The sequence below is a fragment of the Cucurbita maxima genome, unplaced genomic scaffold (genome assembly GCF_002738345.1).
Source record: "Cucurbita maxima cultivar Rimu unplaced genomic scaffold, Cmax_1.0 Cma_Scf00001, whole genome shotgun sequence".
Taxonomy (NCBI): domain Eukaryota; kingdom Viridiplantae; phylum Streptophyta; class Magnoliopsida; order Cucurbitales; family Cucurbitaceae; genus Cucurbita; species Cucurbita maxima.
In genome coordinates, this window is record NW_019272017.1 from 5,348,920 (window position 1) to 5,367,560 (window position 18,641).

At 34.8% G+C, this 18,641-nt stretch overlaps 3 protein-coding genes across 7 annotated transcripts; 1 reads left to right on the forward strand and 2 right to left on the reverse strand.

Annotated features, from left to right (window-relative positions):
• Positions 1-8,102: 8,102 nt before the first annotated feature.
• On the reverse strand, positions 8,103-11,271 carry LOC111486522 (adagio protein 3-like). The gene is made up of 2 exons (XM_023133709.1): positions 10,969-11,271; positions 8,103-10,096 (listed from the first exon to the last, which is right to left on the reverse strand). Exons 1-2 carry the CDS (start codon positions 11,244-11,246, stop codon positions 8,491-8,493), a joined length of 1,884 nt encoding a protein of 627 aa, XP_022989477.1. The 5' UTR covers positions 11,247-11,271; the 3' UTR covers positions 8,103-8,490.
• Positions 11,272-13,365: 2,094 nt separating this feature from the next.
• Positions 13,366-14,128, reverse strand: LOC111483247. The gene is made up of 2 exons (XM_023129395.1): positions 13,721-14,128; positions 13,366-13,641 (listed from the first exon to the last, which is right to left on the reverse strand). Exons 1-2 carry the CDS (start codon positions 14,063-14,065, stop codon positions 13,471-13,473), a joined length of 516 nt encoding a protein of 171 aa, XP_022985163.1. The 5' UTR covers positions 14,066-14,128; the 3' UTR covers positions 13,366-13,470.
• A 1,450-nt stretch (positions 14,129-15,578) lies between these two features.
• LOC111486211 (CRAL-TRIO domain-containing protein YKL091C) lies at positions 15,579-18,606 on the forward strand. Of its 5 annotated transcripts, none has more exons than XM_023133261.1 (7): positions 15,579-15,753; positions 15,975-16,083; positions 16,158-16,413; positions 17,172-17,208; positions 17,414-17,531; positions 17,697-17,807; positions 18,316-18,606. In XM_023133261.1, the coding sequence occupies exons 2-7, from the start codon at positions 16,018-16,020 to the stop codon at positions 18,451-18,453; spliced, it is 726 nt and encodes a 241-aa protein (XP_022989029.1). In that variant the 5' UTR covers positions 15,579-15,753; positions 15,975-16,017; the 3' UTR covers positions 18,454-18,606. The 5 variants fall into 5 exon arrangements, with proteins under 5 accessions (XP_022989029.1, XP_022989036.1, XP_022989044.1 ...); XM_023133268.1 differs by having other exon boundaries at positions 15,579-15,706; XM_023133276.1 differs by lacking the exon at positions 18,316-18,606 and adding an exon at positions 17,919-18,018 and having other exon boundaries at positions 17,697-17,882.
• The last annotated feature ends 35 nt before the right edge of the window (positions 18,607-18,641 follow it).

Below are 18,641 nucleotides of genomic sequence, written 5' to 3' on the forward strand. Positions count from 1 at the left end.
AGATAGAAAGAGAGTGAGTGTGAGAGAGAGAGATTATTATTTGATTATCTAAACAATTAACTTTTGATTTAATTTAATTTAATTTAATTTAATTTAATTAGATTAATAAAGAGATTAAAAAATTTATAATTTTGAAAATACAGGTCTTCTTTGCAGGCGCTTTGCTGTTAGTCAGGGAGAGAATACAAAGGTTTATTTTTTTTTTAAATTAATTTTCTTAAAACAATAAATAATTTAATTAACTGAGTTTTGTCATATTTGTTCAATCCCGTTCTTAGGATTCGTGGTTAGTAACAAAAAATTTTCATATAATTTGTATCATGAACTACGTCATTAATACCTAGTCAAACCCTTTTGAAGTCTGACCAGTTTTGGGCATGCAAACTCGAGCCTTGACCGAATGTAGAAAGTTGTGTTTTACACAGGATTTCTCGTTACTCATGTCAATATTCTCGCTTTTAATATCTCTAAATGTTATCACAAAAAACCTTTCTCGATTCACAAAATGTCTAAGCTATTCATACTTAAAAAAGCTTTTCTTTGGTGAATCACTTGACTCCTCTTACGTGTTCGATGTCACGGAATCTAGACTAATGGATTACGCTTGAATTAATTTATTAAATAATAATAATAAATTACTATTTGTTAAGAAGCGACGGATGCCAACTGGACCAATTAAGCGCAGCTTAGCTGACTCTTTCACGTTCCGTCCACTTGGTCGTCTTTCCCAATTTTCTAATGGATTAATCCATTTTTATTTTGTTCAATATTTAATATTTTGTTCAAATTAGTATTTTTTTTTTTTTTTGTATAAATAACTTTCTATTTTCCAAATAATAATAATAATAATAATAAAGAAATAATATTTCTAAAAATAAATAAAATATTACACTGCCATTCAAATAGTTGAGGATGATTTTATAAAATTATATTTAATGGTGATTTAATATGTAACATAATATTGTCTGTGACAGCTTCACGAGTTTAAAACGCGTCTACTAAAAAGAGGTTTCCACACCATTCTAACGAATGATTTGTTCCTCTCTACAACCAATGTAGGATCTTATAATTCACCCCCTTCAGGGACCTAATATCCTGGAACACTGCCCAGTGTCTGATTTTGATACTATTTGTATCAGTTCAAGTCACCATTGTCCGCTTTAGCCAGTTACATATTATTGACAGTCTCACGATTTTAAAATGCGTCTTCGTTCTTCTCTCCAACTAATGCGAGATCTCACACAATGAACTTTAAACAATTTAGAAAAACAATTTTGAGAACAGAATTAGCGACTAATATTGTCTCATAGATTTTGAACGTTACATAACAAAGTGTTTGTAGTTGATAGGTGAAATTTGAGGCCCTATATACCCTTTCTTTTTCCTTTATATATTTATTTTGAAAAAGACATTTCTTTTATTTAATTATTTTTTCTTTTTTGAAAAAATGATTTTGTTTATGTATTTGTCTCATTTGTCTCTTTTTTTCCCCATATGTAACAAGCACTTTATAAAAAAAAGCAAAAAAGTTTTAAAAAATAAAAAAATAATAATTATAATAATTTTGTGTTTAAAATAAAGTAGCTCAAATATTATTTTTATTTTTAATATATATATTTTTAAAAAGTTTTGGATGAAAAAGAAAATGGAGGGTGTAGATAGAGTTGCCATTTTGGTGTAAGAGATAAAAACTATTTTTTAAAAGAAAAAATGTTGTTTTTGTTTGTTTATTCTTTTACGAACCCTAATTTGTCCCTTTCAAACCTAGTACTTAATTGTCGTTCACGTGCATAATTCGATTACGAGAAGTTGTGTCTAATTTTAGAGACTTAACGTCTTTGTACCTGAAAAGAAGAAATTCAATTAGGTTGACTGTGTTTGATTTACGGCTAATATAGATTGATTAGAACTTAGAACATTACCACACCATTGTTGATCTCTTCAAGCTCCATGCACCATCAAAAAAACGAAACAAACTCAATAAATTAAGACATTTTCTTGTCGTTTTTAACAAACCTTAAATTCCTCAAACAACCAATTAATTCATCTCACACACAAACGTGTATAAATGGACATACACCCACCTTTCTTCAAGCACCATCAACAATGGCGTCGCATAAGCTCGTGTTCTTGATTGGACTCTTGCTTATCACCTTGTTTGACACGTCGATAGCCAAAGGCAAGTTTAGTAAGAATAAAAACCAAGACATAATCCCTAAACGACCATATTCACCACCAAGGACACCCGTCATTCAATTTCGTAAATTTCAAATCGAGATTCATAATGACTTGAAAATGTTTATATTAGACAGTCGTTGTTACTCGAAAGATAATGATTTAGGGTTGCATATATTGTTCCCCGACGACCAACAAAACTGGACGTTTAGAGCTAATTTTATGGAGACGACCAAATTCATCTGCAGATTGGAATGGCAATACGGGTTGTTGATGTTTGATTCTTTTGTGAGTGATAATAATTTCTTGGACCGTCATTGTGAGAACTCAGTGTGTGGTTGGAGTGCAAGGCAAGATGGAGTTTATTTGACCAATCAAATTGGTCAATATGTTTTTTATGATTATTGGGATATGTTGTTGTAATATAAGTATTTATCGGCTCTTACGCGTAATTAAATTGTTAATAAATCGACGTGTAATAATAATGGTCAATAAAAAATTTCATATATTTTCTATTTTTCTAATGATTTTAGACATTATTAATAACTCCGAGTAGAAAGAACATGAATAATCAAATATTCTACTAATATACCTATTGGAACATGAATGAAGGTGTATGTGTCGTTTAATAATACGTGCTAGCTAAATAACTAGATATTAGATTCTCGTGCATAATTGATATCGTCCATTCCCAGCTTGGTTATTAACTCGTTAAACATTGAGTTGTGAAGTTTTTTTTTTTTTTTTTTTTTTTTTTTTTTTTTTTTTTTTTTTTTTTTTAGTACACATAACTTATTCATTGTGGATAAGATAATGTGCAATATTGATATCATAACTTTGATGACGCGACGCGACTTCAACGGTAGTTATAAAAACTTTGAATAAATCTAATGAAGGTGGAAAATTCATAGCTATGAAGACCGCTTCAAATAGAATTGGTCCAAGGCGAACAATTGATGGCTATGAAAGTTTCAAATAAATTTGTTCAAGGTGGAAGATTAGTAACTCTGAAGGCTTCAAATAAATTTGTTCAAGCGGGAAGATTAAGAGTAAATTATTTTACTTTTCTTATTAATTTCGAGTGTGATATACATGCTTTTTATAATTAAAAAAAAAAAACTAACTAACTAACTAAAATGAAATACCGTGACGAAAATGTAGAAACTTCTTCCTATTAAACGCATAATAGTCAAGAAAGGAGATCCTAAAAAGAACAAATAAGTATCTGGATGAATAACGTGAGATCGACGATGACACACAATGGGCCAAAAACAGACACTAGACCCTCGTGCACTATCTTATGGAAACCGACTAAATTCATGAATATTAAGTAACATGTAACAATAAATAAATAAATAAAATAAATCACATATATTAAATAACAATTATAATTATCATTAACGTGATTCCTTCAATAATAATAATAATAATAAATAAATAAATTATTTTCAATACAATTTTTACGACCAAATTCAAGAAAAAAAAACTTTTTTTTTTTTGGTAAGATAATAGCGATTTTATAGCAAATTAAACAGAAAATATTAGCAACTAAATTAAATTATGAAGAACATAATTTAAACGTGGTGTGTGGAGACAACCTGCGATGACGATGAATTCAAAACATGTCAAACAACCTGGGGGCTTCTCCGACAGCCGATTTAAACCCAGAAGAGGCTCAGAGAATTAACCAAAAACACAATGGCGGCGCAGGGGCTCATGCGACGGCTACCACTCCTCCTCCTGGTGCCCTTGACCATGTCGGTGGCCTCAAAAAAGAAGGCAGAAACAGGGCCCGAGCTGCCAGATCCGAACCAACCTGCCATAGCCCTACGCAAGTTTGATGTTCATACGGTTAAAGATATCTACTAATAAATTATAATTTAACATATATATTATATTTGATATTTTATTATAAGCTAAAATATTTGTCTTATTACCGTAAATATCTTTACATGTTATTTCCATTCATTACCATTTTCATATCCTTGTAATTTATTTGATTATAAATAAGATAACATTCACACCATTTAGGCGTAGTGGATTAATCAATCATTCTTAAACACCCATTACTGCTCCAAAGAAGACGACTTAGGGGTGCATGTTGTATACCCGAGCGGCGATGAACAAAGCTGGTCGTTAAGAGGGAACTGGATCCTGGGTTGTGGAATTTGATGCTTTTGCTGATGATCTAAACTTTGTGACCAGCTTTTGTGGGAATTCTTCGTGTGTTTGGACTGCAAAACGAGATGGGGTTTATTTGGCCGACCAAAATGGGAAATGCTTGAAGGATCAAAATGGAATTTGCCCCGCCCGACCATGTTTGATGTCATGGTTATGTTTGTCTCGGATAATTTTTTTTTTTTTTTATTATTATAATTTATGAGTGTATGATTCATATATGACTATTTATCGATTCTTCCATCTCGAGTTGTCTTATATCAATGTCATTGTTGTTGTTGGTTGTTTTTTTGCTTGCTTATAACATTGCTTTATAAAAGTTTTTCGTTTTCTAAAAATATTTTTCAAGAGTGAGGTCGGTGGCTTGAACATAGGTCGTCCCTTCACTAAAGTTAAGCTTTTTTTTTTTCGTGAATCGAATGAAATGAGAATTATTTGTTGGAGATGGTGAGATTTATTTTTTAATACTTAATAATAATTTAAATTATTTTATTTACCACCTAACATTATTCATTATATGAAAAATCTAATGTTAATTATTAACGTAATCTTAAACGGCATAAGATCCATTTGGAGTAAAATTATGTTTAAGAATTAGCTTAGAAGGTCCACTATATATGGATTAAGTTGGGTGCTTATGACGACAATATTGATATTAACTATTTTGTAGTTGTTACAAATGATTTGATTCAACTCGTTTATAGAGACATGTGAGTGGAGGTATCGTATATAATGAGGATATATAAGATTGAGACACGAAATATTTAGTCTGGTAATCAATCTGTTAATTGAGAAGACTATTATTTCACAAGATCATCATATGTAACTCGATCTTAATCTTGAGTGAGTTATGAATTTTTGTCTTTGACGGATTTTACTTTGATTTGCGTGGGTGAAAATGAGTTTTGTAATCGATTTAATAAACTTACCATTTTCGAGATTTGACCAAATAAGATCAAGAAAAATAAATTCATGGAGATGAAATTCACTCCTCGGTTTAGGGTTTTAGGGTTTTAGGGTTTTAGGGTTTAGGATTTAGAGTTTAGGGTTTAGGAGAGTAAATGAGCGGTTTCTTTACGTGCTGATTTCGAGATTTGAACAATGAGCCCCACCCTGTCACAGACTCAAAAGGGACTATGGTTGGATCATGAACTAATTATTTATTAAAGAATCAAGATACTTAAGGTAGGTACCAAATGTAATAATAGGGGTAAAATAGACTTTTGATCCAACTTGTGAATAATATAATCGTCCTTTGTTTCTTAGCGAGTCCCTCGTGTTCTCTCGACAATTTTGCACAAACCCCTATCGTAGAAGCTATATGCACCACCGTGAGGAATTGCACGAAAAAAACGTGTCTATATATTGATTATGTATGAGAGGCTATATCACGACACATGATCATATGATTATACATGATTACAATGTAAGATTCTAAAAACTTTGAATGGTTTATATTTTGTATTCCAAGTGTTTGGTCCTCATTTAGAATGTACAAACTTCCCATGCTGACTTTCTCAACAAAAACATTAGGTTTCCCCTTACATTTCTCCACAAAAACAACTATTATGAGCTTTTCCATGCCAAGAACTTCATGTATATATACACACAAATCACAAGAACATGAACTCGTTATCCATCAGACATCAAAAGATAACCAAACCTTCGAGTTCAATCAGACAAGATCTAAACCCTATGGATCGACTCGTATTATTATCACTCGGTCTCTTACTTACGATGTCCTGTCCAACAACGGGTGCAAGTGAAGAACAACAACAGGAAAGATCTCTTCTTGATATCCCCAAATTTCATGTTGAAATTCGCAACGGGTTGAAAATGTATATATTGGATAGCCATTGCTTTTCTAAAGATGATGATTTGGGATTACACATACTCTTTCCAGACGATCAACAAAGTTGGTCGTTTAGAGACAATATATGGGCAAGAACATTATTCCATTGCAGATTGGAATGGGAAAGAGGGTTTAAGGAATTTGATGCATTCTTTGTTGATGACATTTTCTTTAATGAGTACTGTTCCAACTTTAGGTGTATTTGGATCGCTAAACAAGATGGGATTTATATGTTGAATAAAGCTGGTCAAGAGGTCTTCTATCATCGTTGGAAATTGCTTAGGTTGCCGTGAAGTGAACAGGGTTTGGCTTGGTCTGTGGCTTGGTGTGTGGTGTCCCCATCATCCTAGCTTACATTTTCAAAGTGCTGTTTTTTAATCTTTTCACCCGAGAACGAGTGACACGAGAAGATACAAATCATAACGTATGTATCTTTACCGGTTGAGCTATCTCAATGTTATTTATTTATTTATGTATCTTAATCAATTTCAATGAGAAATCATTTGTTTATTTATTTCATCTATTCCGTGACTGGACTATTCACTCTATTAATAATCGAGCCCTTGTTCTTCTTCCTTCGCCTTCGAACGGACATTGCCATGCTTTCCATGTCCATGTTCATGTCAATAGTACGTGAACTAGGGGTTGTTATCATCCCCATAGGGATGAAAAAACCAGCACATTGTATATCCAAGTGATATGAGGTAACATTTGTGTGAATCTTATTGTAACAGCCTAAGCCTATCGATGAGATCTCACAATCCACTCCCTTTTTGCTCACAATCCACCCCCTTTTGGGGCCTAGCGTTCTTGCTGTACTCATTCCTTTGTCCAATTGAAGTGAGACCCTCCAATCCACCCCTTTTGGGGCCAGCCATGGCGTTGACACACCACCTCATGTCTACCCTTATTTAGAGCTCAATGCTAATAAGCCACCTCGTGTCTGCCTCTCTTCAGAGCTGAACCTCCTTTCTGGCACATTGCTTGGTGTCTGATTTTGATACCATTTGTAATAAACGACCCAAGCCCATCATAATAATATCTTTTTAGCAAGGTCATTTTTGACCGTTTGTAATGGCTCAAGCCCCCTACTAGCAGATGTCATTTTTGAGCCTTCCTTTTCAACAAGGTCCTTTTTGACCATTTATAATGGCGAGCCTATCACTAACTATCTTTTTGACCAAAAAGACCCTAAAAAAGGTTTTCACACTCATAAAGATATAAAAATGTTTCATTCTCCTCTCAAATCGAGGTGGGGTCTCACAATTAATCAATTAAATTTTGTCCTTCTCATTTTACTCATTAGTTGCAACGTAACATCTTGCAATAGTACATAGCATTCCTTGCAATGCCACGTGATGAGTGCTTGTAGCATTGTTTCTAACGAGTTGATGCATCAAAATTGCGTTGCTAATATACTCGGGCATGATTTATGACCAACTCAAGTTACACTAAGAGAAATCCAGTTGCATACGAATTGATGTTCATAGGTATTATTAATTTAGCCTAAAAGAATTACTATCAAAATTATCATTTGGTACAGGGTAGGGTAAATTGGGTTCAATCTATGCAAGAGTTCATAGACTAGGAAAACTCACAAAGATCCCTTCTTCCATTGAATTTCTTGGTAAGGTTTTTGATTTGAAGCCAAATTTATGGTGAAGAACAGCCAAACTATATAGGTAAGCCAATCAAGTATGCTTAGTGGAGTCTTCCCTTTCAAAACAAATCTCCATCCTTTTTCCACCACACAAAGCCAGTACACATTTTTGTTGCCAGTAAATCCGATAACACGAATACTTGAATAGTTCGAACCCATCTTCGAAGCTAATCAAGGTAAAAAAAAAGAGAAAAATGCAAGAAGACACATTTATAGCAAACAAACAAACTTGGCATCTTGACACCCAGCAAATTGGAGATCAAAATTGTCATTTCCAGTAATACATGTCTAAACAAAAATGGAGGTCCTGTTTGTCAAATAAGAAACCCCAAATCAAGAGAAAACATGTACATCTACACAGGAAGGGCTGCACAATACAAAGTAGACACATGGCCACTTAGAAGTAAATTACAGAACCAAAAAGAAAGGTAAGAAAAAGTGGAAAAACGCAACCTATATTACATTTTTATAAATATATACAGAAGACCAAAATTTAAACACAAATAAAATCATAATGCAGCAAGGAACTGGGAAATTTTTTTTCTTACAGTAGCTAACGAGGAGTCTCAACTGGTTCGTTTGATGCAACTTTTCCTTTGGGGTTAGCTGCAAGATTAAAATGGAATCAAAGATCTGAATCTTGCCCACTAGCTAAGCAGAGTTCGTGCAATTCATTGAGTATCCATTCTTCCCCAGTGTGGCCGCCCAATACCAAAACTCTTGTGCCTCCAACCACACAAGTACTGTGTCCCCAAGCAAATTTTGGTGGTTGTCCAGGAACATTGAGAATCCTCCATGATGGTTTCTCCTCGGAAGGATCCAAAAGGAACAGTTGAGATGGTGAATGTAACCCGGCAATTGAGCCTCCAAAAATGATAATCCTTCCACAGGGCATGCTGACTGCTACATGATCGAGTCTTGGTGGAGGAACTACAGCACTCTGGCCGCCTATGCCAGTGAATGCACTGCACTCAAGTTGCCTCCACCGGGGTTCTTCCTCTTCTAAATCTATGGTGTAGGCCTCGCCCGATCGTAAGCGTAGGTGTCCACTCTTGGCAAGTCCACCAAACATTAGAATCTTTGTCCGACCGTAAACTGACAGAGAATGTCCCAATCTAGATGGAAGAGTCCCGGATGTGGGAATCTCTCTCCAGGTTGGCTTGTCTGTTGTTAGATCCAACAAGTATGTGTCACTGAGAAGCACCCCAGCATCTGTGCATCCACCTGAAACAACCAGCTTAGAACCTTCGATCATACAGGAGCTATGCCAGGATCTAGGCAATGGAGGAGCTCCACCAGAGATTTCTTTCCACGTTGGTTGCTGAGCATCCAAATCGAGTACAAACACGTCGTTGAGCAATCCTTGACTGCCGCATCCACCAAAAACAACTAACCAAGAACCATTCAAACATGATAAAGTGTGGCCCCAACGTCCAGGCGGGGAGGATTTCACGCTTACTCTTCGCCACTCTGGATTTGCAGCATCAAGATTGAGAACAAAGGTATCATCCATGGGCTGCATATTGACTCCTTCCCCACCAAATAATACAAGTCGATTACCTGCTGCACAAGCACTAAAGTTGCAACGTAAAGGCTCCACAGCTCCCCTAACTGTCAGTTTTCTCCAACATACAGCTTCAAGAGTTGTAAGTTCCCTGGCCAAGCGCCCCCAACCAAGTTTATCTGTCATTTGTTCCAATGTTCCAGTCACTTCTCTTCCCCATGCATTCTGACATACCATCTTCCTTAAATGTTCGTTCTTCGTCAATTGACGAATCCTTCGGCACACTGATCCAACAGATGCAACATCTCGTGGTGTCAAGCGTGATAAAATGTTATGGGCTAAGACTTCATCTGAAAGCTGTAGTATCCCACAGATTTTTTTATGCTGACCAAATGGTGATTGATCAATCAGATGAACACTTTTGCCTGATAGATCATATTTTATTGCACAAGTTTCTTTGAAAACGGGATATGACAACCGATTAAGGTCTATCTTTGTCTCAGAAAACACTTGAATTCCTATAATGTGTGTTACAGTACCATCATCATCATGTATCGGTGCAAGCCGTAACCTATTCACCATAGGAGTGCCATCCTTTCTGAAATTGAGGAGTTCACCTTGGAATTCAACGCCTTCCTCAAGACATCTTCTGATTTCAGAAACAACCACTGGATCTACCAAAGGGTGGCGCCTTTGTGCATGAGTATCTCTATATTGTAAGAACCGACTGAAACAAAAGTACCCATATGAGTTGATGAAATTCTCACACACAAGAACAATTACAAAACAATGGAAATAAACTAAACTGTACAAAGACAAGATCATACGAAGAGAGAGAAGTTTCAAGTAAATCACCGCTGATAAACATAAACCGGAATCATTTGACAGTATATAACTATGGACTCAATTGGATAAAGTCATGCTGTTGTAATGAAACTAAAAGGCAACTACATCAGGACTTCATTGTGAATTACGGAAATCAAATGGTAAACCCCCCCACCGTCCCACCAAGAAAAAGAGCACAACAATGATAGAAAATTATCAGAGTCACCATAATTTTCCACAGAGCCACCGCCTTTTTGAGAAAAATAAACAAGGAAATCAAAATGTACTTTCACTTTCTTCTCCTCTATCTTTCTTAACAGGATGCCGACCAGAATTTAGACTCAAACCAATCAAATGTGCTTCTTTATCATATAGTAACTTATGTAAGGATAGGAATTCAAACAATCATTCATTTGCTAAAAGGATCGACCAGCACAAAAAGCCACCCTTAACAAGCATAGAACATTCGCAACAGGAAACATTAACAAAACTGGTTTCGGAAAGGATTCCCACTTGAAATTGATGCAAATCACAACTCAAAAGGGCACATAAATTGTCTTCATGACAAACGATCAAAACCACAAAACTAATTGCCCCTGGATTAATTGAATTTCAAATCACCTTATCGAGCATCCAAAAGTTTCTTCTACCGAAAATTACATTATAAATCCATCCGGAAACCGAAATTACCACTGCCTTCTATACCAAACAAAGGAAGCCAAAAACATCCAGCAAAACAACAAAAATATATCGCGCAATTGAATCTCATCATACCAATTTTGGCCGAGGACCTCATCGGCGCGATATCCGGTACAGATCTCGAAGACTTTGTTGACGTAGATGATTGGGAAATCGGGCTCCAGAGCATCGGAGACCACGAAGGAAGTTGGCGTCATTGGGTAGAAGAACAGGCCTGGCTTCAATGGAAGCTCACTCACCTGCTCTTCTTCTTCTTCTTCATTTTCGAGCTGTTCATCGTCGTGCTTAGAGCATTTTAGCCTCTTGACGGAGCTCTGAACCTCCGGTTCATCATTGTTTTTCGACATTGCCATTCGCCGCTTTCTTTCTTTCTTGCGTCGGAACCTGAAAATTGAAGTGATTGGACAGAGCATTTGAGATATTTATCTGCTCGATGGCGATGAAGTAAAATGCCCATCTCCCATCTTAAAATTACGAATTTGCCACTACACAAGAATTTATAGAAAAATCCTTTCGTACACTAAAAATTATATATCCGTTTTGAATAATGTGATTAATTTTTTAAAAATTTACATTTGTGTTCACAACTATCTCTAAATAAGTATTGTGTTTCAACAAATCCTGCATTGTAATGCTTTCTCGAGGATTCGTTCTCTAACAAAAGGCGATAACATTCTTGTGAGATTTTTATCCAAATTAATGGTCATTATGGATTAGATGAAAATAGTTGTGACATGAGAGACTCTAATTAGCCTTCAAAGAAATCACTTTATCAAATATGGTCAACCCCTCAAATGTTGGTTGTTTTGGGCATGACCGACCCCATGGAGGTCGCCTTTCAGGCCCTTGGGGTTGGCCTGTTAGAGTCATGGGTGACAAATCGGAGTGATCCTATGAGATTAATAGTCATACTTCAGGAACTTTTCCGTTCCTGAAATATAAATTAAAAAAAAATGTAAAAATTGGAGGTTATAGAAATTATTAAATAAAAACATTAAAAAAAATTATTAAAAAAACTATTAAAAACTTTTTATAAGTGGAGTAACTAAATTTATAACTTACTAAACATTTGGTGTTAATTTAAAAAGGAAATGGCATTTGAGTAATTAAGCGGAAAAAGAAGGGTGAAAGAAAAGAGCGAAAGTCCACGTTAGGGAGAGTGGGGAACACGCGTGGGATTGGATATTTGGAGTTCGAAAATATCTGGCGTTCAGGGGCGAATTAGAAATCGCCACGTCACCATGAAAATCGTTGTCATAGAAGATATTTTTTTCGGGAAGAGGATTCTTTCTAGTATGCCTTGTGGTCCCCATCGTCAGCCGATCGACATGCGATGCTTATGCTCATGCTCATGCTCATGCATCCACCCATTGAAAAACATTATGATTATTTATAATAATAGTAATTATAATTATTATTATTATTTGATCTTGACACACAAGTCCCACTCCCCCATTTATCCTATGAGTTTCATAATTACCACTTCAACCAATCCTTTTACCTTAACAATTCTCGGTTAAAAAAAGATTTATCGACGAACTTTCCCGAGTCCGAAATTGATATGAGATTGAAAATTTAAAGACTATGGGAGCTAGATGCCCAATAAATCAAGTCTGACCCAAAGACCGAATAGGCACAAAGGATAAGAAATTGGTCCCATAAGAGTTGCCCAAAAACTCGACATGGTCAACCCCTAAAGAGTAGGCATGAATTTTAAAATTTGGTGAACAAGTAGATCTAGTTCATAGAATTTTTAAATTTATATCTAAATGGTTTATGAATTTTAAAATTTGTTCCAAAATTCACATGAATGCTCGCCAAATTTGGTGTCAATTGGACACCGACGTCGTGTATGACCGTTCACCAAAATCTCTGTGCCTTGAAGATTGAAAATGACTCAAAATGTATTGTAGGTAACGATGGTATTAGCTCTTCACAACCTGTGTGCCCTGTGGCCTAAGTGAGCTACCTTGTGGCACATACGTGTGTCACGAGCGTGCCGAGACGAGTATCTAGGACGACTTCATTTTGAAATGGGTTTTTCAAGAACAGTACCAGGTGGCACGAGTGTGCCAGTATTGCATCCCAGCCGTGTGTTGGAGGTTGCTACATACACCCGCTATCCGGCACGGTATCCGTAAATAACATGGCATGGGCACGGGAGGGTCAATGCCTCGATAGAACCCGGATGAATGGATGGATGTTTGGGAAGTCCCGATGAGATGAGCGACACGCGGACCCGTTTTTTATGACATGATCGAACGAGTTGTCATGACCAACGACATCCCGAGACTGGGTATGACGCCAAGACATATGAACCATGTCGATGGGGATCGAGATGACAAGATGAGAAGCGGCGTTGCATTGAGAGACCTTAGCGGCAAGGTCGAGCCAAATGACTTGGCCTAGTGTAAAGGCAAGTCGGATGTGTTGCAGACGATTGAACATGAACGCGCAATCGTAATGAAACGATAAAATTTAAACCTGCCGAGAGGATTTGATAAAATTGAAGTAATGAAATGATATTCAATTAATTAACACAATGATGGTTGTAAGAACGAATGGTATGGTATTGAGCTATGTAGGGAAGTTGAATGATTCCCAAGTGACACCCTTCTGAATGTATTCGATATTTGATGGATCAAATGGGCCCTTGATTCTATCAATGGATTGAATCGTTGCTCTTGCTGGAAGAACACTTCTGGATGGATCAGATGAAGTCGCATAGCTCAAGCATGATGAGAATCCCTGTCCAATTTTACATCTCATTCTCAATTAAAAATTTTAATCTAACCTAAACCCTAAATTTAAAGAAACGAAGAAAAACCTTGAAAACGAGAACTTCAACAAGGTCGCCATCGAGCGCCGCGTGAACGATCAGCGCCTCGCCGGCGGCGGCCTGAGTGTAGGATTCCAGCAGCGAAATCTGTTCATTGTGGCCATACTCTTCATCTTCATCTTCTTCATCATCGTATCGGACTCTCCGCCGAGCAGCGCAATCGTTAGGGCGTTGGCGACGGCGAGGTCTGAAATTTAGCGAATCGTGGATTGTGAAAGAGAAAGAGAAAGAGATTTTGGTTGGAGTTGTGTTTAGGTCGCCGGAAAATGGCCGGAGAACGGTGGGGAGAGAATCGGAGTGAAGGATTGGGGATGTTTGGAGGTGGTTCGCCATTTTGTTTTTGAAAGAAATGCGATGAGGGCGGAATTTCGGCCTTTCGAGATAAGGTCAAGCTCTCCGCCCTTTATTTTCCTTTTTTTTTTTTAATTTTTAAATTAAATTATAAATTTAGCCAAAACTTTACTATATAATAATTAAATAATTTGATATGAAATATTATATTGTATTATAAGGTTAGGTTAATTAATTCCATCGTTACGTTTACCCATCTAACCATTAAAGTAATTGTAGGCATAAATATAAGATTACCAGAAGAATTATTACTGATATTATCTAATAAATTAAAAAAAAATCAATTTTAACACCAGAAAAGTCTAGGTTTGAAATTGATAGTTCCATAATTTTAAATAAATTTCTAACTAAATCTTACGAAATCTCGATATTAAGGTCATCCTTAAGTGGGGTTCGTTTATAATTATTATAGGTGATTCTTTTTGAGTTGTTCGTAATTATAGTTTAGTAAAAAATCTATTTTAGATCTCGTAGTTTTAGTATCGATAATATTCTTATTGTCCTAAGGCAATAAGAGAGAACCCAAATTTTACATCGACTATAAAATGTATTTTTTGTTAAATTAAGTTTTAAAAATGATATACTATAAAAAGTATTATCACTAATTAAGATATGTGAAATATTAATTTTTTTTAATTAATTGATTTATAGAGACAATTTAAATATTTAGTGATTCATTTTCCTACAAACTTATGGTATAAGATACCCACTTATTATTATTCATCTTTTAATTTATATAATATAATATTACAATTATTATTCTTTTAATTCATATCATATAATATTAAGATAATTATTCTTTTAATGCACATCATATATAATGTTACAATTATTGTTCACAAAATAGGTAACTTACCAATTTGAGTTAATGTGACGTTCATTTTTATATATTTAATACAGTTATCCATAAAATAGAAAATATAAATCATTTTTCTCAATTGTCCACCTGGAAATAACATATTTAAATTTTAAGAAAATATATAATGTTACAATTATGTCCATTTTCAGCTATATTTTTTTAAAAATAGATTTATTTAACTAACCAAAATATTTAAAATAATTTTTAATGTAAGATTTTAAAGAGCATAATATAATGTTTGAAATAATAAATTAAAATGAAATAAATATAAAACAAATAATAAATGCACATTTTGATTCATTTAATTAGTAAAGAAGAAAATATGTATTGATAATTGCTAAATGTCTTAGTTTACACGGCATTTGACATTTATGAGGGATTAATAAATATTTTCATTATATATATATATATATAAAAAATCACTGATATAAATACTAAATTAAATACTTTTTTTATTATTAATATACTTATATTCTACAAAATGTTTATAGACATCTTGAATAATTCAACATTATTTTTAGACATTTTTGTAAAAAATGAATTTCAATTTTCCAATTTCTTCCATTTTAAAAATATCAAAATAAAATAAAATAAAATAAAGTAATTTTCTGTTGTCTTCTCTCTATATACATTATTCACACAGTTGCAAAAAGAGAAGAGTAAACGAGAATCTTGGAGAAGAAAAAATGGCGATGGAGATGACTTTGGTAGACTTATAGTGACTACTGGTTTGCAAGTTTCTTCAACATTGAATTGCGTGAAAGGCACTCTCAAATCCATTTCCGAATATTACGCAGCAAAATTCCTAACGGTCCATATCCATTCACTTCTGGCTCCACCATTAAATTCCATTTCATTCCTTCAAATTTCTTCTCTGATCTCCCTTTTTCTCTTTTCCCTTTCTCGTTTCTTTGATTCTACTGTTTTAAATCCTTCTCTCCCTCTCTAATTTCTGATTTTGAAACCGATCGTACTAGTTTGGTGAAATTTTGGTTTCAGATTTTGATTTTAAGTTCGTTGTTTCTACTGTAGTTAAGGCCGATTACGGTGATTATCTTTGTGTTAGTTTTGGAAAATGGAGAACACTCAGCGGATTTTGCAGATGAGGAGAGTAGTCGAGAAAAATGGGGTTTCCACAGAAGTAAGGGTTTCTGTGGATTTGTTTCTTTTTGAGATTGGAATTTTTTGTTTGTTTATGTTATCTTTGTTTTGCAGAAGTATGGAGACCTGACGATGATGAGGTTTTTGATCGCGAGGTCGATGGATGTTGAGAAAGCAGCGAAGATGTTTGTACAATGGCAGAAATGGAGGGATACGATGGTTCCGAATGGGCGAATTGATGAATCTGAGATTGAAGATGAACTGGAAGCTAGGAAAATTTATTTGCAGGGTTTGTCACAGAATGGGCATTCTGTGATGATCGTTAAAGGGAGCAAGCATTTTCCTGCGAAGGATCAAGTTCAGTTCAAGAGTGAGATCTCTCAACTCAGATTTTTAGTTTAATTGGAGTTTGTTTGGGGATCTGTTTTGAAATTGTTAGCCCGCCCTTCGAAATTTGTTTTATATTGATTCCATGAGGGTTGACCAGTTCCACTTCATCACCATGATTGATTGCTCTCTTCATTAATTAATATCTTAAAGAATAGATTGAATTGTACCATTCTATTCTTCATTATAGATTGTTTTCATGAAAAATATTGGGAAAAGGCAAAATTAACGTTAGACGGAAATTGGATGATCAGAACGAAAATTTGGATCGTTACACCGTTCTAGGTCACCACCAGACCGTCCTATGTCTCATTCCTGTTTGACATTCTATAAGATTTCCAATTCATATGTTATTATGAAGGACCAATTTTTCCATAAAATAAAATTGTTATTCCTCCAACATCACAAGATTGAGATTATGACTATGTGCAGAAATGAAATTAATCTCAAGTTTCAGAACACTTTCGGATTTTTTTTTTCAATCTTCAAAATTGAATTCCAGACGGTTCATCAATTTTTAGACTAAAAGATCATGTGAATGTGGACCATACATGCCCCATTTGTGTGGGCACTTCCAGATCTCTATGTCAGTATGATTAAATATTGTAAGGTTAAATTGCCTTCTTGAGCTTTTTTCTGTCCAGCAGCGCAGGATTATGCATTTAAATGGAAAATGAGTTAAAGGCATCAAGTAATTGATATTATCTGATTCACTTGTTTTCATCTCTTATCTTTATGCAGAGTATGTAGTTTATGCCTTGGACAAGACAATTTCAAGGTGCCACTCAATCTGTACTAACTTCATGTGTGCAGAACTCTTGCAAATTATCTTTCTTTGTACTCACCATTTTCAACCATGCTTAACAAATTTCATATTCTTTCTTTGTCACTCTTGTGAACAATATGATTCCATATTGCTCAAACAATTGTATCTTGGCAAGTTCAAGTGATAGCTTGTTTAGTATTTCTGGTGTCTGTTACAGTGCTTTCCAAGGAAGAGAAATCGGAAATGAGAAGCTGATTGGCATTCTTGATTTGCAGCAAATTTCGTACAAGAACATCGACCCCCGTGGATTGATCACAGGCTTTCAGTTTTTGCAGGTAAACTATTGGTTTAAAAGTACTTTTGATTCCTAAACTTTCACGAAAGTAACAATTAAGTTCATGAATTTTAAACTGCCATGAAGTACCTCTTTTTTTTTTTTTTTTTTCCTTCTTGTAACATAACCATTGCAAGTTTTGATTCTTTTGGCTTCTCTAATGCAGGCCTATTATCCTGAACGTCTAGCAAAGTGCTACATCTTAAACATGCCACGGTTTTTTATCAGCGTGTGGAAGATGGTTTCTCGGTTCCTTGAGAAGGTGACACTCGAAAAGGTATGTGATCTCTATAACAACATTCCAGAAAAATTGACAAATGACTCGCTGCATCTGCCTTCAAATACTTGTTCCATAGATATCTTATCCTTGAATAAATAAACAAAACACATACGTGATGATAATTAACAGCTGAAACAATGTGTTTAAAGTCGGGGACTAAAACTAACCATTCTTTTAGTTAAATAACTATGAGGTTGAGGAATTGAATGAGATGATAATTAGTATCTTATTCACTAAACTATGTTTGGATTGTACGTTTGGAATGATAATTAGTTTTATCTACTCTGTCGTGCTTGGATTTGTTGATTGGATTGACAACTCTTAGAACATGTTAAATGGAGAATAAAGATAGAAAGTTGTTTTAATCTTTTCAATGTTAGTGACCATTGTGAGTATTGTATATGAACGTTAACTGCATGGTGCTAGAATCATTGTTATAAGAAGAGGCATGATTAATATTTTTGGCGACATTTTGAATGTAATTGAAAGAAACTAATGACTTCAGATTGTGATTGTGAGCAATGAAGAAGAAAGGAAAAGTATGATAGAGGAAATTGGAGAAGAAGTATTGCCGGCTGAGTATGGTGGAAAGGGAAAGCTTATTGCTCTTCAAGATGCCGTCCTTCCTCACTTGGATGGTTGATGATGGGCAATTGATTTCTGTTGTATTATTTCTCTCTCAAAAGCTCATTATATATAAGATATATAATGTTATTAGCTTCAATGGAATTGTTGTGTAAGCTAATTCAGTACCTAAAGCTAGCATAGCTTTTGGTAAAATTTACATGAAATTCAATAAAAATTTATACGCATGATATCAGATCTTAGTAA